This window comes from Drosophila tropicalis, unplaced genomic scaffold (assembly GCF_018151085.1).
Source record: "Drosophila tropicalis isolate 14030-0801.00 unplaced genomic scaffold, ASM1815108v1 contig_593, whole genome shotgun sequence".
Taxonomy (NCBI): Eukaryota; Metazoa; Arthropoda; class Insecta; order Diptera; family Drosophilidae; genus Drosophila; species Drosophila tropicalis.
In genome coordinates this window covers 10,180,188-10,204,727 of record NW_027173070.1, presented here as the reverse complement: position 1 = coordinate 10,204,727, position 24,540 = coordinate 10,180,188, and the positions used below count along the sequence as shown (strand labels likewise).

At 36.9% G+C, this 24,540-nt stretch overlaps 1 protein-coding gene across 2 annotated transcripts; it reads left to right on the top strand.

Moving 5' to 3' along the window:
* The first annotated feature begins 4,501 nt into the window (after positions 1 to 4,501).
* On the top strand, positions 4,502 to 6,150 carry Spn47C (Serpin 47C). Of its 2 annotated transcripts, none has more exons than XM_068289720.1 (4): positions 4,502 to 4,517; positions 4,793 to 5,709; positions 5,770 to 5,914; positions 5,973 to 6,150. In XM_068289720.1, exons 2-4 carry the CDS (start codon positions 4,831 to 4,833, stop codon positions 6,098 to 6,100), a joined length of 1,152 nt encoding a protein of 383 aa, XP_068145821.1. In that variant the 5' UTR covers positions 4,502 to 4,517; positions 4,793 to 4,830; the 3' UTR covers positions 6,101 to 6,150. The 2 variants fall into 2 exon arrangements, with proteins under 2 accessions (XP_068145821.1, XP_068145820.1); XM_068289719.1 differs by lacking the exon at positions 4,502 to 4,517 and adding an exon at positions 4,618 to 4,682.
* The last annotated feature ends 18,390 nt before the right edge of the window (positions 6,151 to 24,540 follow it).

Below are 24,540 nucleotides of genomic sequence, written 5' to 3'. Positions count from 1 at the left end.
AAAAAAAAGAAAAAGAAGAAACAGCAATGAAAAAACAAAACAGCAACAAGAAATCCAAACAGCAGCGCCAGCAGCTGAAACAAGCGGCAAGTAGAAAAAAAGAAAGCAAAAAAAAAAAACAAACATAGGGAGAAACAGAAATCAAATCAAATCGATTTCAGCTCAGACAGCTCAGAACAAACCATCTAAGATGGTGGGTAGACAGCTCTGAAACCAGCAGGTAAAAGAGCAAACTGTTGCACTAATTTATTGAAATCATTTACCACACACACTAGCACACACACCCACACCCAACTAACTAACTAATTAAATGATGAATGCAACTCAGGGAAATGCCAATGTCGATGAGTTTTGTATTTGCAGCAGATGTAGCAATTCCCAAGAAGTTTGATTGAACAATGAATGATTTAATTAATAAATAAATAAGTAAGTCTAAGATGGAGAGACAATGCAGGGGCAGAGAAGCATTGCTGGGTAGGGGAGTGGTGGTATAACATGCAATTGCCAATGCACAAGTGTGGCAAACAATTAATTATTGAGCTCTGTAACTGAAGCAACAGTGCGTATGCGTGACAAAACGTGTTGTAACACTTGCAACACTTGATATAGACATTTGCTACATGCCACATGCCACTGGCTTAGTTCTGGCAAATGTCGTTTGCTGGTTTGTTTGATTTTCAACTTACAAACGGACCACAAATCAAATGGACAAAGCTACAAAGTCAACCGGAGATAGAGATCCAGAGAGACAGAGAGGAAGAGAAATGGAGAGCAGTGAATTCAGAGCAAATAGAATTTAGTTACAGGTTGATGACAACTCTTGGTCTCAAGTCACAGCCGGAAGTTTGTCAACCAAAAAAAAAAAAAGAAAGAAAAAAAAAACAAAAAAATGCTCTATACGAATCTCAATTTCATTTTTCCTTAGTTTTTTTTTGTCGTCGCTTGCTATACTTCTTTTTCTTTGCTACCAGCAGAAAATTGAATTACTTGTGGCTTGAATATTGGCAATTTGTAAGAAGTAAGAAACTATAAAATCAAATTACCATATCTATGCTGTCATCACACACATGCGAGGGTCACTGATGAAGTTTATCCTTTGCCTAACAATTTACAAATAGGGATATATATTCCAAATGTAGATCTGTTAAGAGAATATAGCATAAACTTATCTCTAAGTTGAAGGCGTCGTTGAAAGCGTTGCAAATTTATCTACTTCAAAACTGATCCTTACCCGTCAAATCCGCTATGAAAAAAGTCAGTTATAATAAAAACATTCAAAATAACAGATTTATTAATATTTGTAGCATACATTTTGGGGATATTTTCCTTTAAATACAAATTGATTAATGCACATTTTTTTAGCATACTTTTCAGAGCTAGTTTCGTATAAAGTCTTCAAACTCTCTTCATTTCCTTGGACCCCATCACAAAGGAGACTAATTTTAAATTCTCTACAAATGCCATTTTAAGTTCATCCTTTTTTTTGCGGCAAATTTTACAATATGCTGCTCGTATTTGGCATTGTTGCCCGCATTTTCTCAAAATTTCGTATTTATTGCGGTTGTCAAATTGAGTGGGAGTGCTCAAGACATTTGGCAATACTGTTGTTTGAATGTGTAGGAAGGCCCGACCACAAACTAGTTGCCTGAGCCGCAACAGCAACAGCCAAAGCAGCAAGAGCAGCAGAAGCAGAGGCAGCAGCAGCAGGAACACCAGAAAGTTTCACAATCGAAAATGATAGCCTGAGGACTAAGAAATTTGCGAACTGCTGCAGCCACGACTTCCCTTACTTTCCTCATGAATTGTTTCTAAGCCATCAAAGCCGCATAATATAGTCTTTCAATCCCCCATCCGCCAAGCAACCCCAACCACCGCTGCTGCAGTGTTCCGCCATTCGATAGGTATGTGCAAATTTTGCGTTTCTATTGCCTAGCTTGAGGCGCTTTCGCCAAGTTGGCTACTTCATGAAAATGCAATTAGTGATGATACTTCGTCAAGTTTCCGCCTTTTATGATTAAAGATATAAAATGCATTATTAAAAGCATTTTGTGCGAACTTCAAGCAAAGATATTTGAACCTTCTCTCTCAGGCCCAATGGGTCGTTGTTAAGTATTTAAATTGCTATAGCATAAAGAGACTTGGTGAACAAACAAAGTAATTGGAAACTACAATAAAGTTGAAAAATTTAATCGAAACATCAAAAATAAATTTCATATGGTGAAAAAAATAACTATTTGCTTTAAGATAATAAACAATTTATAGCATCAACAGAGATTATGCAATAAAAAGTCAATAAAATTGTATATAATTTTATAAAATTGAATGAAACAAAGAACAAAAATAATATCACTTTTATAAATTTGTCAGCGTTTCTGATAGTACTTGGCATTGATTTAAAAATTGAAGAGCATCTACGAAAATTTGTTTTTTGAAGTTATGGAAAAGAAATTAAAAGTCTATAGATTAATAGCTTAATGGTTTTTCGTGTTTACTTTAATATGTCTTTATGTCTGGGGCATTCGAACGCAATGATAGGCTGAGGCATTATTTGAGGCTTCTTAATCGAATTGCACTTAAACGACTCAATCAGATGTAAAATTTGTTCATTTACGCCAGCCAAGTGCATGAACAAAATGCATGATTGAGTGCGCTGACTGTGACACACGCACACACACACATCATAGAGGTACACCCTCATAAATACACTCACATATAGAGAAAGAGAAAGACATGTCAAAAGGTGAGTGAAATGAAATTGAAATATAAAATACAAAACGCATTGGGCGCATAAGCAGCGCAATCAAGTGCGAAATTTGTTCAAAGGAGGGCGACACAGAGCTCACAGACGACAGCAACAGCAAAGTGGTAATGGAACATTAAGACTCGCCGACCCCATAACCCCCACTTACCACTACTGCCACTTCCATCCATCCTTCCATCCATCACCCACCACAACCTTCATTTTCAATCATGCCGCAAAGCACACAAAGACAAACAGAGAAATCTACAAAAGAGGGGTATGGGTGAAGGGGTGAGAAGACAGCAAATGAGAGTGCTGGAGGTTCCACTAAGGTTCTCCCATTTTGCCAAATGCATTGACGTTATTGACTTACTGTCGGCATCGTTGTCGTTGTTGTCGTTGTGGCAGTGGCAGCATCCAAATGCAAATACAACAATGCCCCGTCGAATCGGCAAGCTGCAAAAATATTTGCCAGTCGAGACAAAAATTGGCAGCGATGCGAGCCAGCAAACAAAAACAAAGCAACAAACCAACAACCGACTTTTGGCATAACAATAATGTCAACAACAACAACAAGAACAACAACAACCAACAATACTCACATTTTGTCGTCTATTTAATTTGACTAACAGACGCAAAAACCCAACCAACCCACAAATTGATTTCCCCTGCCAAAAAAAACAAAGAAAGTTTCGTCCAATAGAAAAATTGAACAAAACTATTATATTTATGCATTTTTTTTTTTTTTTTCATTCAATGTTGACCAAGTCAAAAACTAATTGCTCAATTGATGAAATTTTAGTAAAAGTTAGCCAGAAGAACTCTAACCACAAACTAAATGCAAAAGGTGAATTATTAGTTTATGGTAAGTTGGTAAATTGATAATTATTAATTAATATAAATATTGGCAAATAATAATGAAATAATTTTAATAAAATTTTATTAAAATTTAATTGAGTTCTAATTGTATTGAACGATAAATTGAATAGAAATACATACATAGATGGAATATTAGCTTAGACGCTTATGGTATTTGCAAATTAGCTTAGATTTTCTAAGCTTTAAATCGAAAAAAAATATATAATATTTTTTAAATGAAGAGACGTTAAATTTATCTATCTAGGGCCGCGAATCAAGAAAATTTTGGCTTTTAGGCTTCTGTTGGCTTTTTTTGATGTAATAGTGTGCCCGAATTCCCCTTAGTATAGTTTCCCCTTTTATGGAGGCCATATGCAGTTATGGAAAAAATAATCCACTGAGGAGTTGAGTGAGCTTTAGGGTTAATGTTAAGCGTTTTACCAAAAACCCTGATGTTTAAATTATCTTTGATGCTGCTGCTCTCATCCGATTATACTTATGTATATCTAATTGCAAGTTAATTAATGCAATTTTTGTCCCCATATTTGTAAAAGGCAGAGCATCCAGCTAGTGCCTTAAGAATTGTTTTTTAAGACATATTCAAAAGTAGTAAAGTATCCAAAATATTCAATTAAGTTCACTTCATTATTTATCGATTATCACAAAAAAATCTTATATTAGCAGATGGAAGTTCACACCATGTAATCGATTCCGTCATCAGCAGTCAATCGGAAAAGCAGTGTGAAAACAACTAAAATTCAATTGAAGTCATTAAAATATTACTGCACAAAAATTAATGAGAATATTTTCCTAGAACTTCAATAATAAATAACTTTGACATGCTTAACTTGAATTAGGCATTTGGTTTTTGTACTCCAACAAGTTTTTTGTCGTCTCTCCCACACAATTAATCAGACATGTAAGCAAATAAATGTATTTTTCATTTGAGAAAAACCGGTTTGCGAACAAAACTCAAATGTAAATAGTTAAAAATAATGCATCACTCGTATTCAGTTGGCATCAGTCACAGTAATACCCCTCACGAAAACGAAAGCAAACAACATGGCTTTGTGTGAGAAATCAAGTAAATTCGAAATCATTTGCAAATTGTTGTTTTAAAAAATAGTTTATAAAATATTGTGTGTTATCTTTTTTAATTTCTTCTATTTTGGGTATATTAAAAATACTAAATAGTATTGGTGCTTACCTTGGCCCTGATTCACTGTATTAATATGACTTCGAGTGGTACCACAGCTCCCTCACTGGCCGCCAGTCCCATTGTCTTTGCCCGCAATCTGTTTCGAGCAATCAACGCCGAGTCTCCCATGGTGAATATGGTGATATCACCGGCAGCAGCTCGTAGTGCCATGACATTGGTTTTTATGGCTGCCAGCGGTAAGAGTGCCGATGAATTGCGTTCAGTGATTATATTGGGAGCAGACAGTAAGGAGGATATAGCTAAGCGTAATGCAGATTTCTGGAGCAAAGAATGCGTTTGTTCGGATCATGGTGTGGGCTTACGTCTTGCCACTCGCCTCTATGTTGGAGATGATCAAAAATTACGCCCCGAATTCAATATGCAAGCTGTTGAATTTTTCAATGCTCAAGCCGATCCATTGAATTTCACCAACAATATCGAATCGATGAAAGAGGTTAATAAATGGTTGGAGAAGCAAACATTTCATACAGTACGAAATTTACTAACACCAGTGGCTTTCAATCCAGAAACGAGTGTCATTTTGGTCAATTCATTATACTTTCGTGCCAAGTGGTCAAAACGCTTTTCCATGCAACGCACTGTTACCGATGATTTCTGGATAAATTCCAAACAACGCATGGAAATCCCAATGATGCGCCAAGTTGGCCATTTTCGTTATGGTGAATCGAGAAAATTGAGATCGAAAATATTGCAATTACCATTCGATGAATCGGACATAAGTATGTTAATAATTTTACCCACCGATGTAAATGGGCTGGCCGATTTGGAGTCAAAATTGGAGTACACCGATTTGAATGAGGTGGCAACCAAAAGTCTATTGCATGATGTTGATATACAAATGCCAAAATTTCAAATCGAATGTGATGTGGATCTCAAAGTGCCACTACAAAAGGTGAGCAATTTATAGCAAAAATCTAAATCTTTACTAAATATTCATTATCTATGTTATTAGATGGGCGTAACGCGCATTTTTGAACCCAATCGAGCTGATTTGACTGGTCTTTTCGCCAAACAATCGAATCAAGTGATTTCGGAGGCACGTCATAAAATTCATTTGGGTTTCAATGAGAATGGATGTGAAGCAGATATGGAACTTAGTAAGTGCTTTATTTAAATTTAAAAATATGTAAAAAACCTTTGTTTTTTTATTTCTAGAACCGGGTCCTACTATTCCAATTGTACCAGATGCGGAGAGAAAGATCTTCAGAGCAAATCGTCCATTTATATTTGCTATACGAAATAATCAAACCGTTTACTTTGTTGGTCATTTCATTAAACCCTAATCAACAATGCCAAGAGGCAAATTGTAAATTGTAAATTTCTGTTCACCATATCTTTCAACTTTCTGCTTGTTTTTTTTCTTTATTTTGTCTGTCTCTTTCTGTTCTCTTTCTCGTTCGCTCTCTTATTACAACAAAAACGGCAATTGCAACAAATGACAATATCCCATGAACATCAAATTATTGCCGAACAAATGTCTACACAATGCACAGAGCAACAGAAGCAAGAAGAGGAGACGAATGGCTAGAGGAAGATATGGTGGGGAGCAAGAGGGGCTCCAAAACAAATAGCAAAATGGCTGCTTCAATAGACGAGAAGATGGAGAAGTAGGGGTAGTGTAGTAGGAGTAGGTTGGACAGAATGGAGGACAGATCATTGCGAAAATTTCGCTGATATGAAAAGGGAGTGGAAAGAGAAGAGAACAAAGAAATTGTAGAAAGAGAATAGCGGAAGAGGTGAGGGGATGAGGGGAGCTGGCCCAAAACTAAATGAAAAGTTAAAAGCAGCTTCGCATTGGGGCTTGGACTTGTGAATGTGATGGAAGGGGAGGAGTTTTTGTATATGGTGCGGGTTCGGAGGGCGCTGCTGTTTGGGTCGCTTCTTTCTTTTCCTGCTTTTTCCTGTTACTGCTGCTGCTGCGCCCCAACTTGTTAGCCAATTTTAAATACAACTGCTGCCACTGACAGTAATCAAGATTGCACGGCAGCGGCGGCGGCAGCAGCAGCAGCTACAACAATGCCAAATGCCATTCGGCGGGGGCCTCCAACAATTGAAAAATAAGTAATTTCTCTCTCTGTTCCCGCTTCTTGTGTTGAACTGTTGTGTATAGTGAACTTGCAACTCCAACAACAACACTTGCACAGCAGAAGCAGAAGCAGCTGAGACTTGAACTGCTAGAGAGTTGGAGCTGGAGCTTCTATTTCTACTACTACTCTGGGGGTAGTCAGTCTATGGCCAGTTCGCGTCCGGTTGGCAAACTTTGCCCGTCCAATTCATCGATGATTGTCGTGGACTTTGGCAGCGCCGTCTGCTATTGATGGGCCAACTGCCTCTGCCACCGCCACCGCCACCGCCACTGCCGCCGTTTGCCACTAACCAATGCCACTGCCAACTGCCAGTGAGTTTTGTGGCAAATGTTTATCTTTTGGTTTGTAACTGGTCGTCGTCGTCGAAGAATCTCTTCTCAAACTGATTTTAGTTATTCCATTCCGTCATCAAAACGGAAGTGCAGCTGCATAAACTTTGACTCAGCAGCCATAGTATACCCCAAGGGTTTTGTCTTTGGGCCATTTTCGAAAAAAATGCTAATGTAATGTTGTTAGAAAATTAAATTACTGAAATCCTTCGTTCAGTCTGGTAGCAACTGATTGTGTTCAAGTCGTACATAACGACAAAACACTGGCATTGATGGACTATTTAAATTGTTAAACAAGGCGAAATGAAATTTGTAATTTGTAGCGACAGTTGCTCGAGTATTGCACGAGAGACTTTTAGTTATTATTGACGTTTAAGTGAATTGATTTAATTGAAACTAAACTTTTAGACTTCCAATCCAACATTTGGAAGTTGATTTGGATCTCTTACGTACCAGAAAACGTAGATTTTTCATTCAAAATTAAAACACGACTTCTAATTTTCGAGCCGTACTCTAATTTAGTTTGAAAAAGTTATGATTATGGATAAAAAATGTATCTCTTAGATAATTTACTATAGTAATACTATTATGCATATATGTGTTTGTAGCAATTTTCATTTAAAAATAGCTATTAAGTGCGCAAACACATAAAATCTAATGAAATGGCGCAAGATAAAACAATTGCTATCAAAATTGCTATATTTTTTTCAATAAATGACAATTTCCACTAGTTCAGTTCAGTTCAATGCAGCTCACTTAACCGAAAAGTGGAATATTATCGTTTTAGGGTTTTTTGTGTGCGGCATTGCCCCAAAAAATATGCAACATACAACAAAAAAATGTGATATTCAAATTTCTGGTCATAATGCAGAAATGTATATAAATTATTATACATATATTTAGTATGTTGCTGGACTTTGTGTTTAATTGCAATTACAATTGCAACATAATAAATCACAAGTTCCAATGCACTTGCCTTCCCTTACTCTCCCCTCTTAGCCACTCTCTGTCTTTGTCGAAAATGTAATTTAAAACCAATCAAATGCATTCACATGCAACAACGAGCGACAAATGCCCGACGGTCAACAAAATGCATTAAGCATCTTCATTTTGTCCAGTGCTCAAACAACACACAAAAGTGATTGCCATGTGGTGGCCATGAAGAGAGTGAGAGAGAGAGAGAGGGGGAAGGGAGAACGATGAGCGGTTTTGTTATGGTTATCATACATTTGCCAGGCTCATAAATTTGTATAAACAAACAAATGTGGGAACAATAAAAACGACATCATATCCCCATCAGCAACGTCATCATCATTATCATCCACATTCGGACTGGACTCCAAAATAATGCAAATCGGCATGAAAATCGAAATCGGATTTACTATGTATGAGAAGTGAGAAAATCCATATTTGTAGGTACATACATACATACTTTCACACACATTGCATATACATACATACATATTGAAAAGGCCTAACCATAAAACAATGAGGCTTAATTTTAAATCACAAGCTGATTAAATTTTCCCCACTTTAACATATGTATTTCTCGGATACTCTGTTGCTCTTCAACTCCATTCACATCACTTCACTTCACTTGACTCTCTTTTCTGCATACAACAATTTTCTAATGATATTTTACCTTTGCCTGCAAAAGATATTCATATGAGTTTCATATGGCAAATTGCTGTCAGGAAATTACATTTCAATTTGTTCGCTTCCTTTCATCCGGGCCTGCCATGAGCCTTGCCACTTATCGCTCCGACTGCAGCTTAAACTACCATTTAATCCATCACTTCCCAAAAACAAAAAAAAAAATATACGAATACCGAGTGCAATCCTTCAGCATATCTAGCCTTCTCGTATCTGAGTGTATTTATGTGTATGAATGTGTGCGTGTGGCACGTCAGGCCTGCCTGATAATATGCCGTCATGCAGCTGAACTGAGCTCAGCTCCTTCATTCTCTGACCTGGACAGCAGCTTTTCATTGCGGTTACAACAACAAAAAAAATCAACAAAAAAGTTTCATGTTGCAAATTGCAAGTCAACTTTAAGTGTCTTAAGCATGAAAAACAAAAAAAAAGCCATGATAAATTTTTCTATTTTCGGAAATACGACTTTCCAATATACTTTGCTAAAATATAGAAAAAATGGAATGTCGGAACTAAGGAGAAGATATTTAACTTTAAAATACTCCATTTTCTGCTTGTTTCCATATTCTTCCGTATAAAAATAAAATTGTTTTTTTTTTCTAGTATTTTAAAATAAACGTTAAACGATTTTGTTTGGAATCAAATTTTAAAGGTTAAGAAAGTTGATAGATTTCAGCATTGATATAGAATTTCTTCGTTATTTCGAATTTCTTTTGAAAAATTTATTCCTTTTTCAAACAATATAAAAATTTTTAGTAGTTAGTTTTTCATTTTGCAGCTGCCAATGAAAAGAAAATATCTATTCGTAACTATTTCCATTTAATAGGGTATATAATAAAAATAAAAAAAAGCCAACTCAACTCAACACACAAAGCTAGACAGGTGATTTAAAAGCCATTTGTCAGCCCTTACCCAGCATGAGGCAGGGCAATGGGGTTTCAGCTGATTGGCTGGGGTCAGTGAAATTATTCAAATTATCTTGAAGAAGATTTTGCAACTGCAGCATCAGCAGTCAAGTTGCTGCCGCTGGCTAGCAATCAAATGGTTTTAGTTCTTTTTCTTTTATCGCGCATTCCAAAACCAAAACAGGAACCAGAATGTAAGAAGAAAGGAACAGGAAAGAAGCACAAGACATGAAAAGATATCTATACTCTCTGGTAAACTAAAAGACGACAAGGACAAGGACGATGACGATGACATCGGCAAATGACAGCCAACAGCCTGCTTAGTTCTTGTTGTTGTTATTGTTGTTGCTGTTGTTACTGGTGTTTGCTACTGCTGCTCCTGCTGTTGTTGTCGACGACAACTGAAAATCCCATCTATTATAAGTGCTTACCACTTGGCGACGAGCATTGACATTTGGCTAATGGCAAAAATGTCACCGAAATGCAGACAGCAGCTGCTGGGCAGACTGACAGTGAGAAACAGAGAAAAATATATAGAGACAAAAGAGACAGCCAGCCAGAACAGCTTAACTCCAAGAGTCGTAGGCGGCAGTGGCAAAAGAAAGGTTGAGCCCAGGCGACCAATGTTTGGTATACCTATGAAAATCAATTTCATTAACATAGCTCAAGGCGACATGGGGAAAAAAATGAAAGAAATAAATAATTCCTTTGAGGTAGAAGGAACTTTTCTATTTCATGACAAACTTTGTGCAAGGATATCTGCCTGAATGTTTCGCACTCCATCCTGTATATTTGTCTTATTTAGTAGTTTATGTAAAAGTTAACAAACTGATATTATAAAGAATTTATTTTCTTTTAAGAAATTTATTGGTAAGTATGAGGTTTCTATAAAAAAGTGATAAAAATATTTAACAATATTTTTAGTGCTTCTTTTTTTTTTTGGTGTTTGGCCAACAAATTAAGTAATTGGCATTTAAGCAAAGAAACCAAATCATTTCTTCCCCTGAATACATTTTATTTCATTGACGAATATAAGTTCCCAAAGGAACCTTTTAGTCTCAAATAAAAAATTTACCAAAATTTTTGGAGTAAATAAAGTTAGTTGCTTTTTTAAAGATTTCCCATTAGTCCAATTTATCCTTTAATCGATCTCTAGTTGGCATACAACAAAGATGACCAAGTGTTCTTTTTTTATGTGAAATAAAATAAGATAACAGCAAAATCAAAACTTTACGAATTCGGGACTCTCAAGACAATCTTGTACCCTTCTTTTGTTGTGCAAACTGCCAATAGTAGCAAAAATTTTAAAATATGATTTTACTAAAACGCAACTATTTATCAAATCTTATCTGAACAGTATATATTTCTCTCACTCACACTCTATATTTCACTGTTTAGTTTTTGTCTCTGTCTAACAAGCTGTTGTACTCGCTTAGCAGCAAATCCTTACACATAATTCATTAAGCAGCGGGAAATCTTTTGAATCAAAGGCAATCATAAATCAAATAATATGATTCATTGATTAGACGTACACACATGCACTGCCAATTGTGTTTGTGCTCGCGCGTGTGTGTGTGTGTGCCTGGCAGCTGCCTTTAACGCGCCTATTTAATCAACTCATACCCCAAAGTAGAAATCTCTCATTTTAGGCTATTGATTAATAGCACAAAGCACAGCAGGAGAGCAAGAAAACTAAATTGCCTTAACTTACCTCTAACCCGCATACCCAACATCTCTTTTTCTTTCTCTCTCTCTCTTTAGATTCGATTAGCCGCAACTTAAAGCTACATATGTATATAAGTACATACATATATAGAAAAAATATTGCAACAATTGTAAAGAGATTCAATCGATAAACCAGACAAAAGCAATTAACTGTCAAATTTGATAACATAACAGAATGTAAATATATTTCTAGGACCTTAATTGAAAAGGAGTCGAGTGTGTGTGTCTATGGAAATTACTAAAAAACATATAAAGTATACATATGTATATATATTTACTATATATGTATATCTCTCTGTTTGTATGCAAAGTGTCATGTCCGGCTGGCATTTGTTATGACAAGTGGTTGTCGGTTTTTCAGTTGGGAACTCTCTCTCTCTCTCTCTTCATCTCTTTTTGTTTGCTTTTCTCGAAAAATTCCAAAAGAGAGAAAATTAAATGCTTGACTGCATTTTGTCAATTTCCCATAGCATACTTTTTGGGGACACGCACACTAGTGGGCCAAATGGGGTGGCAAAGATAGAGAGACAATAACTCATTAACATAACATTCAGGGGCAACATATGCTCCAACATCACAACATCAGTGTCAATCAGTTTCTCAGTGTGTGTGTGTGTGTGTTGTCTGCTGCAAGTTCGTCGTTTGCGACAACTAAAATTTGACATTTGCAAATGTCACTAGAAACAAGGAACGTCAACAGCGTCAACGGCGGTGGCGGCTGCGGCGGTGATGGCGGCCCACACAGATGATGAATGCCACTGCGCCAAGCCTCCTGATTTCAGTTCTCATTCGAGAGTCAAGCACCTTTTTTTTGCTTCTATGTCTTTTTTCTCTGACAATTTGAGGAGGCAGGCAAAAACAAAAAAATATATAACTAAGTCAAAGCACAACAGACAAATGACCACAGAAATTTATTTTATTCATTTATACTCTAGAAACAAGAAAAGTTCCTTCATTTTTAAAGAAGTGAGAGAGGTCTAAAAAATAAATTGAAATTAATTTTTTGTACATTATCTTATCTTTATGTTAATCGAAATTATCAGTTTTGCTTACATTTAGTTCCTGATATATGATTTGCAACTCTATATTTATCGACTACTATAGCAACGTGGAATTGAAAGCATTTCTTCGTCATAATATTTTAAAAAAAGTTTTAACAATTTTCATTTTTATTATCACTTTTCCTATTGTAATCTAAAGTTTTACAAAATATCCCAAAATTATAATCAGAAAGGGTATCTCTTCAGTCACTAAATGAGCGCCAAAAATGTTCCATTATTTTTTTGTTTTATATACGTACACGGATTTCTGTGTGTGTGTGTGTTTTTCAAGAAAAACAATGGCCAAGAATAATTGCATGAAATAAAAAGGCGGATTTGCATTTTCCCAGATTTCCCAACCAACAAGCGGCAAGCAAGCGTCCACCTTTAGAGAATGCTGTTGATTTTTGTGGGTCTGCTGACAGACGAGCTGTGGGAGTTGCTTCTGGACTTCTAGATAAGACGAAGACGATGATGATGACCAAGAAGTCCGTAAGGGGGATGATGATGATGATGGGTGGTTGGCTGCTGTTGTTGTTGCCAGCAAATGTTGCACTCACTGAATGAATGTCAGCCAAGCAACTGGCAGCTTGTCACACAGAAGAAAACTAATACTCAAGACAATTTTTTATGACACTCGAAGCTTTTGGCTACTTTCGAAATGAGGGCGAAGAGGAGTGCAGATGTCGGAGAAGAACACCATGAGAGGTATGAAATGATTTAAAGTTGTTTTTCTGTTTTCTGTTTCATTTGCCGGAGGACACAAAATTGAGGTTTTTCTTTGTTTTTTTGGTTTTGTATGAATTTTTTTTTTTTTTTTTCGTTTTTTTGGCTCTTGGTGTTTAGTTACATGAGTTGATGAAGTGGCTGGCCCATGTCTTTAAAGTGGGTAATATATTTTTATGATTCTCATCTTTTGCCTCTTCTACAGTTGCGTTTTATTTTTTTGTGGTTGTTGTTGTTGATGAGATTTGCTAAGCGAAAACTTTAGGCACATTTTGTTATAATGCCAGAAGTTTGATGGCCTGTGATTTGCTTTTGATTGAGGATTTTCTTTTCCCATGGTCTATTCGGTTTGGGGGAAAACAGTAATACAGCTTGTAAAATGTAAATGCAACAGAAAATGATCAAAATGTGATTTTAGATTGACAAAAATGTTTTTACTCAGTGTGAGTTATCGATATAGGTTTTTGTTTGTAACAGAAAGTGGGACAATGTTTTATTCTTAAGAAATAATAATATTAAAGATATAAACAAACATAAAAAAGAGGATAATAAAAAAAAACTAAGGGAGCGTGATTTTAAACTAAGAAATAGCTGAATAGTGGAAAATGTTTTAAAGTTTAAGTATCTACATATTTTAAACTATACAAATAGAACTACTTTATTAAAGAGTGAAGAAGATTAGCTGGAAAAATACAACCATTTTGATAAATTGGTTAAAGCATTTATCGGTTAATCGACTATGATGTTCCACCGTTTTGCTAAAGCTTCGAAAAGTGGGTTAATTTTCGCATAAAACTGACAAAAAGTAGTTGACAAACAAAAAGAAGGATCGCCAAGAGAGGGTGAGAATATTTTTTAGCAAATTTACCAATGGCAAACCGCAGAGCATCGCAATGTTGAAAGTGTGTTGGGAACAAATGTAACATGCAAATTTTCGAGAAAAAAAAACACACACACACACACACACGGAAAAAAATAACGAAATGTTGGCAAAAAGAAACAAAAAAAACATCGGCGAAACGAACAGCTTGTCTAATTGTAATCCGAGTTGTAAGTCGTTTAAAACAGACGACAATGAGAATGGTGGGAATTGGACGATGGGGATAGGGGACAGGGATAGACGAGAAACAGAACAGAACAGAACAGGACAGGACATGCAGGACACAACTAGAGAGAATGTCGAGTACTCGAATTAATTACCCTCGGAAGTTGCTTGGTTAACAACGCGCAGCGAAATGGAACGGCACACGGAAATGCTGGCAACGGACTGGACTTTTGCTTTGCTTTTGCGCTTACCGCTCACAGCGGACTTTTCCCCCCCTCTCTCTTTTTCTTTCACTTTCTCACTCTGTGTTTGTGTGTGTGTGTGTGTGCGTTTTGGTATGTCATCATCAACGTTGTGTGTGTGTTTATATGTGTGCACAATGTAGCCATGGGCCAGAACTTTGTGGCCGCAATGCAATGAAATTGCTACCACAGTCACTCGCTCACCATCTCCATCTCTCTTTCTCTCACTCCTCTCTCTCTATCTTTCTCGCTTACTCGTTTCATTTTGTGACGTGCAAATGAATGCAGCGGAAATGAAATGAATTCGTTAGTTGCTGCTGCTGCTGCTGCTGCTGCAGTTGAGAGCGTAGCTGTGTGTGAACATTGCTCAAATGGTTTGCAATTAATGAGAGCGTAGAAAGATGGAAAAAAAGGCAGAGAAAAAACGGAAAAAACAGAATGTGCCAGCAAAAAAACTTTAAGCTGAGGAGGCGTGGCCAGTGACATAAATATCAACTTATATGGACACAGCTCTCTATAAAGTGTAAACTAATTGAAATCTTTTTTTCTCTCACTCGCAAAAATACAAAGAGAAAAATGAAATGCAGTAAATGAAAAGTAGATGTGTAGAGAAAGGGGGAAAGAGAAAGAGAGAGAGAGAGAGAAGAAGCAGAGGGGCTCCGCGAGAAATCTGGCTAAGCTTTTTGTCTTAAGTTCATTTGCCTTTTGCCAGAGCATAATGAGCTCAAATTAAAATCTTGTTAAGAGTGCAAGAGGCGCAGGCATAAAAAATATATGAAAAGACAAAAAAAAGAATCCAGAGGAGTTTAAAAAATAAATATCAAAGAAGTTAAATTCGGCTATGCCGAAGTTTATATACCCTTGCAGTCCTTGACAATAATAATTTCACATGTTCAAAATTTGTTTTCTGCAACTCAATTCATTAATATACAAACAAAACAATTTTACTCTTCATACTATGTACAATTTGTTCTTCTTCTTCCCTCATTCCCTAAGCAAAGCAACGCACGCATACACATACAGTTTATGTAGCGTTGCGTCTGTGTGTGTATGCATGTGCTCTGTTGATTTGATGATGACGTAGTAGGCAGCAAGCAGAGCTGCCGGCAGCGATTGAACCGATTTATATAGACTGTAACTTGTGTTCTATTTATCCGATCAGGGTCAAATTTTGGGATCTGAGATTTTATATCAAATTCTATTATATTGGTAAATTTCATGGGGATACTCCAATTTTTGCAAAAATTTTTGTTTCAGAGTTATATGATATAGTAGTCCGATCCCAAAGATTTTCATACTTTATCTCACCCGGGTAAAAAAAAGCTCCCAAAAAAATTTCATCCCGATAGCTCTTAAGATGGCTGAGTAAAACGCGTACGCACCGACGGACAGACGGACAGACGGACAGACGGACATGGCTATATCGACTTAGCTTCTCATGCTGATCAAGAATATATATACTTTATGGGGTCGGAAACGTCTCCTTCTGTGCGTTACAAACATCTGACCAATTTTATAATACCCTCTGCAAGGGTATAAAAAGAAAGAGATGTGTGAAGAAGAAGAGATTAATGTACTATTTGATACTCTTAAAAGAGTAAATACTTATTTATAGTAAATTAAAAATTTAAGATTTAAGTAAATTAAGCCAGTTAGAAGAACATTAACTAAATTAATTAAATATCCTTAAATAAAATAAATTTTAATAAATTTAAATAAATTTTTCTCTTTAGCATTCAATCTTTAAATCAACAAGCAAATATTGATAAAGTCTGAATGTTAATTTAATGAATGAAAAAATATTTCAAGCTTTAAACCTGAAGATCAAATTCTGTAACCTCGAAAACTTTTTAGTAATCTATGTATTTACATATATAATTATTATACACATACATATAAAACAACTTTTGCACACTTCAAGTAGCTTATCATTAAGCATGAATACTTCTCCTCTTGGCAAGAGTATTGAAAAGCATAAGAAAAATGACATTTGCCTGATTCCTGCACCTCTCTCTCTCTCCCCTTTTCTCTCACAGTGTCCTTGGTGGTTGTTGCTGCTTTAGTCTTGCACTTGACTCTACAGTCAGTTAATCCTGGGAAGCTACTTAAAAGTCATTGCAACAACAGGAACAGAGAAAGCACAAAGTGCAAGCAAAAGGAACAAGCGAAAGATGAAGCGAAACGAAACGAAGGAAAATAAAATGAAAAAAAAAAAAAAACTTAATTAGAAAATTATGCGCGCAACTTCAAAAAGCCAGCATTAGAGATGCACTTCTTTCCATCCATCTACTCCTACCTTCTGGTAGACTTTTCACCATCTATTACTGATGTCCCCATCTTTCTCACTCCCCTCGTTGTGTCTTCTTAAGGTGCTTATAATTTGCATATTAAATGCCATGAAGTGATTTTCTAATGAATCAAAAGCCATCAAATTCGGCAAGTCAAGCCAGTCAAGGATCTCTCTCTACCTGTCTCTCTCGCCTTTCATCCATCTCTCTTGTGCACATTTAATGATGGCTGCCAACATTAATGGCTGTCAAAATTTGTAGAGTTTGTTGCCTTAACCTGCACTTAGACACATCCACAAAACGTCAGAGCTACAGAGAATATCTCAAGTCCCTGTTTAGTGTGTGGGTGTGTTGTGTGTGTGTAGTGTGTGTGTGTGTGTGTGTGAAAGGTTATGTGGGATGAAAAGTTCCAGTCCTGTGTATGCATTTTTTATGGCATTAATTTCTCAGGTAGAGTGCAGCTTCGTCACGTTGTCATCATTTCTGCTTGTTTGTCTCGTGCAAAAGTTTTCGTTTTGCTATAATTTCACACATCCTTATTATATCCATCCTAGTTTTAACTATATGTACATAATATATATGTATCTAGTAATCATAATTCTCTCACGTTGATGTTGATTAAGTTGTGCTTAAAGTTTGTGCCGTTTGTCGTTGTCTGTCCTGTCACCAGCTTTTGGTATAATGAAGACATTTTCGCGTAAACTTTTCCCACAAAAACTCCCAAAACGTGTCAAGTGCGATGTGAATGGAGAGAGACACAGAGATTGTGTGAGAGAGCGCGAGCGGTGTGGAGATTCTCGCCCCAGACTTGGCATCAAAAGCCAATAAAGCTCACATTAAAATTCATTTAATGGTCAATGCTCTCACACACTCCCATACAAAGGCAAACATGTCCTGTCCCTGGCAGTTGATTCTGTTCTCTGTTCTGTGTTCTGTTCAGTTTCGTTCGGTTCGGTTTTCAGTTCAAATAACCAAAGTCTGACTAAGTTTTAATTGAACTTTATCAAGTCTCGTACACTTAAAAAAAACCAAACACAAGTATTTCAATGGAGTATAAATGTTAAAGGTACGCAAAAAACAAATTCTTCAAATAAAACACTTTTATGAGAAATGTTAAAATTAAAATATTACTTTGAATAGTTGAAGACTATTAAAAATCAAAAAAGGGTTCATATTTTTTTTTGCTTCTGAAATACCCAACCAACAGTCAATAACCAGAACTATTTGAGACTATTGCGCGAAACATAGTTATTTTATAAATTTTAAAATTCATTCAACCACAATTTGATTTTTAATAACATATTAATGAAAAGTTTTTAAGACTGTTTTAAGTTCTAAAACACGCAAAGTTTTCAAGTTTCAAACTTGTAGCTTAACTTAAAAACAGAAAATAACTAATTAATCACACTACATTCATAGTTAAAGTCTGTAAAACAGATTTTGATGAAACAATTCGTTAACTAAGTTTGCTTTATGAAGTGTACTCATGTTCGACCGATGTTTTAAGACTTTTCGAAGTTATTAAAGAAATAGCAATGATACCTTTAAATGGTTTTTCCCAGTGTATCAGGAAAAGAGGAAGAAAAGTTGTAAAGCGTGGCAAAAAAAAAAAATAAGGAAAGATGAAAATGAAAAGCTACTACTACATAGCAGAGGGTTCTTCTATACATACATATATATAGAGAGAAAGATGTTTTACCTGGGCAATATTACTTTAATGGAATAATTAAGCATGTTTGCTTGGCCTCGACACAAAAGCCAAGGTAAGAACACGATGAAGATGAAGATAAAGATGAAGGCGGTGGCAAGTTTGTTTTCTTAGTCTTTGTACTCCGGCTGTCGCAGCCTTTGGGGCCGCGGCTGACAATGGCTCAAAATGCAATTGTCAAATGTCGCCAGTGAGAAGAAACTGAAAGAAAGAGAGAGATGAGAAGGGGAAAAATCAACCATAATCATATTGAATGACAAATAATTGAGGTTAGTTTAGCCATTGACCTAGGGGATAGAATCGCCAGCAAATCAAACTAAACTAGTTGCAAATGTCAAACACGTTTCAGGGCTCATGAGTAGCACCACCAACAGCAGCAGCAGCCGCAACACCAACAGGAAGGATAAGGAGTGGAAGAAGAGGGGGGCTTGTATAGATAGATCCTCTCGTTCATTCCCATACAAAAGCTTACAATTTTCTAAAGAAAAACTTTTTTGTATAACGGAAAAAGCAAAAGTTTTTTGCCTTCATCGACACCGCATCGAGAATTGTGTTTAGTCGCCATACAAAAGCCACAGAGAGTAAAAAAAACACATAGAAAATAGAAGGATGAGGGAGTGAGGAGAAGGAGAAAGTAAGAAAAAAAAAAGAGTGGTAGCTGGTACTGATGCATCGTCACTTCCTGCTGCTAATCCATAGTCATAGAGTCACACTCGGCTAGTGATAGTTTTAGGCGTACGTGTGGAACGTTTCAATTTAGCTTGGATCTGGCTACTTGGTCCTGAGCTTCTTGGTATCGTATCCTTTTGCCTGCTTCACTTGGTCGCGTGCACAGCAAAAATTGAATTTATTATCATTGGAATTGATTGCGAACAGCAGCATCAGCAACATCACAGTAGCAGCAGCAGCAGCAGCAGTAGCAATGTCTCTAATAAGTTCCAGTCACAATGTCACAATTTACAACTATCTTATGTCACAGACTTTGATTTATATTGTTAAAAAGAATGGATAGTAATGTTATCGACTAATTTTTGAACAAAAGTAAGACGACAATGCTCTAGCTTAAGTGAAAAGCTATTTGAGCTATCTTGAGCTCTTTCAGATGTTCTGAAATACCAAACCAAATACTATTAAACCTGGGATCTTGACCTACCAACTCCCTCTCCTAAAACCCACACCATGATGATGCACGTTTTTACTCTCTTGTCTTGTAATCTCTTCTTTTTGTCAATATTCTGTCGATCTCTTCTCAATTTTTTACTCCACAATAAATTGTCTTGGAGAACTTAGGGTGTGAGGAATATTCAAAAGACTTTGAAATTACTAACACTGCAACCTACATGAAGTAACACGGATGAGAAAACATTTACCTAAGTATGTTTCCACATCACTCAATATTACATCTCATTGTCTTTCACTGCAACAATAAAACAATGCACAATACTCTCAGTTACTCACGCATAAAATCTCACTTAGGCCACCTAATTTTCTCGCCACTTACATATACAAACATGTGAGTATGTATTTCAATGTAAGAGACGTTAACCACACAATCGATCCTTTTTTTACATTGCCCCGTGTTTTGAGTGGTGACAAAATTTATATAGCTTGAAAGGGCATACAAGAATTTCTAGGCATAAACTTTTAAGGAACCTGTCCTTAAGAATTCGCTTTCTAACTCTTTATAGTTAAAATCACAGATTATTCATAAACTTTGATTTTGCTTTGTTTAATGGCTATTAAACCAACAGTTTTATTGCATTGTAACATTTCAGTTCACTTTTTTCTGGCATACCTTGCGTATACGTAATGTGTCCATATTAACAATCATTTGGTAGGTAAAAAATCTAAGTCAAGCTCAAAAAAGGAGAAAACCTATTCAGCATTGATACCTTTTTCTTAGCATTTTCTATAACTCTAACATTTTTGGTTTGATGCAAATGCATCTTAATAATTAGATGTAGCAAATCAGAGACCTAACAACCAATCCAGTGCTTCACCTTAATGAAGTTGTAAGGTTACACTCGAGCAATAAAACATAAATTTGAGTTCAACTGATGCAAGGAATATTTCGGGCATACTTCCTCTTCTTCCTTTCTACTCTCATATGCAGACGTACACTGTGGAAATTCAAATCGATTTGCTTTTTTTTTTTTTTTTTGGGGTTTGCAAATTTTTTTAAAGTGTCTATCAAATGCTTGTACCTTTTTTTTCTGGACTTTTGCTGATTACACTTTGAACAAAAGTAGTAGAAAGAGTGAGCGGGATAAGGGATTGGGAATGAGAACGGGTGGATTCTTCCGTTCCGGAAGTTGTGTGCACATTGGGGCCTGGCCAAAGTCGTTAAAGCTTCATTTCCGGCGCAGCCATGCATGTAACCAGGCATTGACCAGTCGGAAGAAAAAAAACCCCGAATTGGAGGAGCAGGCAAAGTGGTGTTGATGGCATTAAAAGAGCGCATGAAGTGGGCGAAGTGCTGGTGATGTTGGTGTGGTTAAATGGGGAAAGTCAGCATCGGTGGAAGAAGATTCTTCTGATGAGCAGCCATTGTGTACCATTTGGTCTTATCGTTTTTCATTCTTCGTTCTTTTGTTTTTTTTGATTTTTAAAGCGAATTTAAATTAATTAAAAGACTCGTCACCTCGACACGTAAACATTAATAGCAGCAACAAAAGTTTTTGTGGTCAAAAAGGGGTAAACAGGGCTACAGACGAGATGTGTTCGTGTTCGTGTGTGTGTTTGTGTGCGTGCGTATGTGAGGGCAAAAGTATTCTGAAAGGGTAGCATGATTACAGCAAACACTTTCATTAAAATTATTATGGCAGAAAATGCTTTTTGCTTGGTTGCAATTGTTTCCACTGAACCTGAAGTTGGTACCCACATGGAGTCTCAACCGAACGTCCCTTCCGTCCTAGCTTTAACTCCCCCTTCTCAATTTCTGGCATTTACATGCGTTTTTCCTGCGTTGTGTTGGTATTGTTGCTGCTGCTGCTGTTCCTGATATTTGCTGTTAGCCCAAAGGCGGCAAAACTGTTGGAGTTGCATCACCCGGCACCAGCAGCAGTTGGAGGTGTTTGTCTGCGGTGCTGCCGCGTGTGCTGATTGCTTCAGTTGCCCAAGGTGGGGGAGGAGAAGTTTGTAGAGGAGAAAAGAGGAGAGAAAGGGTGTAGCTACATGAAAATGCAATGTGCTTCTCGAAATGAAAACATTAAAAATTTAATTGCGATAATACAAGCGCATAAAATGTTAATGGAGTGTATGTAATCTGACACAGCAGAAAACTGGAGCTGATGCTGCTGCTAAGAGAAGCCCCAGACGACGACGACGACTACGACGATGAAATAGCCAAAAGGAAGCAGCTGTAATGAAGGATAAAAGAAATTAAAATGCTTTGTGTGTGGGTAAGTGTGTGTGTATGTGGGGGGTGTGTGGCAAGAGGAGAATACTCCTCCTCATGCTGCTACTGGCAGTCATGATGTGCCACTTTCAACACGCCAAAACCAAAGACGAAGCCGAACCATGCAATGAATGCCAGAAATGCACATTAAAGTCGTCGCCTGTTCTCAATGAGAAGGAAGAAAGATAGCCAACAGAAGCACTTCATGGAAAAGATGGCTAGAGGGGGGTAAACAGGGGAAATACAAGATGCCTGCATAAAGCTAAAGAATTGCAGGTGAAAAAGCTTTTTGAAAAACAATCTCTTGCCGCTGATTAGGGTAGTCGAAGTTTTTGATATCCTTCTTTCTCTTAAAAACCGGAAATTCTCAAAATTGTAAGAAAAATCAATAATTTGATATGTTATTATGTTTGCTATGGTGTATTCAGAAGTAACAGATTAATTTTAGATTGATATCGTGAAAAGTTTGGCCCGTTTAAGATCTAACAAGAGATTCTCCACTTCAGATCCGCCATTTTTAATCTGTTTAATTTAATTTAAGAGTTTAAAAACTATCGTCTTTAAGTAATCACAAAAAATATTTTCAAAGCATTTCCCTTATGCAATCTAAGCCTAATATTCCCGAGCGAATATATTTTCATTTGTAAGCGCTAAAAACCAAGTTGAAGTATTGCGAAATTCAACTCGACAACATAGTCAGTCGAAGGTGCTCACCGCGTAGTCCTCTTCAACGTTCGAGTTGAATTGCGCTCAGTTAAGTTGCATCTCTCCTTCTGTATTGGCAAAACAAAAACAGGAAGTGCTCTGCGTTGCGCTTAAGTACTTCCGCTGCCTCATTGTTGCCAACAAGAAGCCAAAGCGAAAGAAGCAGAGAGTAAGAAGTAGAAGTGCGGCTAGCTGAGGGAGGAATGTAGAGAGAATGGTAGATTGAGTTGCAATCGCAACGTCATAAATGTTTGCTTCTGGCTGTTTTGTGTGCTACCTGTCAGAGGGCACTACTCCAGCGCAATCAAAAAGTTATGGCAGTCATAGACACACACACACACACGCAGAAACAGACATACTCATACACACAAATATTTAGCATATCGAAATGCTGACAGATTATTTAGCTTCAAGGCGCAAAAAGCGTACAGAAAGAGAGAGAGAGAGAGAGAGAGAAATTGCAATATGGCGATAGAACGTTTTGTAGCATCACCTATCTATATCTTCATATAAATATCCGTAGTCGGTACAGCTGCCAACTTCATTTTAGCCATATGGCCAGGGCCACCTTTTAAAAATGCAAAACAAAACTTTTCGGTTAACAATACTAATCCGGCAATTTATGCAGGGGATTTCGACAGCAGCAGCAGCAGCAGTAGCCCCCACCAACAGCAGCTGGACCACAGCTGCTTAAACAAACTTAGTGGCTTGGGGGCGCAAAAACTACTACAAAATACCCTCCACTACCCAACGCCACCATGTCCCACCGCTCCCCACAAAATTGTGCGACAAAAATACAATGGTAGAGGGCAAGAAGAGGAGTGCAGAGTATGGAGGGTAAGCAGATCCATGGACATGGCTGAAAAGATGCCCAATTATGCCAACAACAAAGAGACGATGAGCGTAACAGCAACAACAACAGCAACAGAAAACAAAATTATATGAAGAGCTTATAAAACTTTTCGATATACCAACCTACCTACATACAAACAGACAAAAAAAAAACATACAGACCTTCCTCCCGTGATGCTGATCTATGGCGTATAGAGGCAACTTTTGATGCCGCTCAACGTAAATTTTCTCTCGTTAGCGTGTGACGTTCCCTCCGCCCCTTTGCTTTCATCCATTCCGCCACCGACCCTCCTTCCCACCCTCCAGCACTCCTCGAGTTTGGTCTTAAAAACAATTCATTATAGAATTAGAAAGTAATTCGAACGGAAATTTTACTTGCGGCGGACGAAACGAAAGCACAAAAAATAAACGTTAGGGTGATCTTTCCCTGTATGTGTGTGTGCACGTGATTGTGTGTGTGTCTGTTTGATAGAGGAAACTGAATGGTATGGAGATGGGTAGCACTCTCTCTGGTCTGCACCTCAACATAAAATTTAAGGCGATTAAAATGTCAAACACGACAAAGCGTGCGGTATTAAAAATACCAAACAACGTGGCAGGCAACAACAACCACTGACACACACACACACACCCAGCAGCAACAGCAAGAGCAACTGTAGCAGCCATTTGGGGCCAGGGATGCGATACAAATTGTAGAGCAATCAACGGGCAAGTGAAACCCAATTAAACGAAATCAAAGTGTAAATAGGATAATGTTTCAAGGATATATCAAAATTGTACTGTGAACTTTTAGCAAACAATTGTAGGAAATCAGGAAATAAAAGCCTTATTATTTTCAACAAAAATCTTTAATTGGGAAGGTTTTAAAAAAAAGATATCGAAGAACACAATTTCTTTCAACTCCTTCAATGAATTCAAGTTACTTTAGTAATTAGGTTTGTGGTATATGTAGTTATTACATTACAAATAAAACAAATTCAATTAGTTAACACAATTTATGTTAAATGAAAACGGTTCTGTC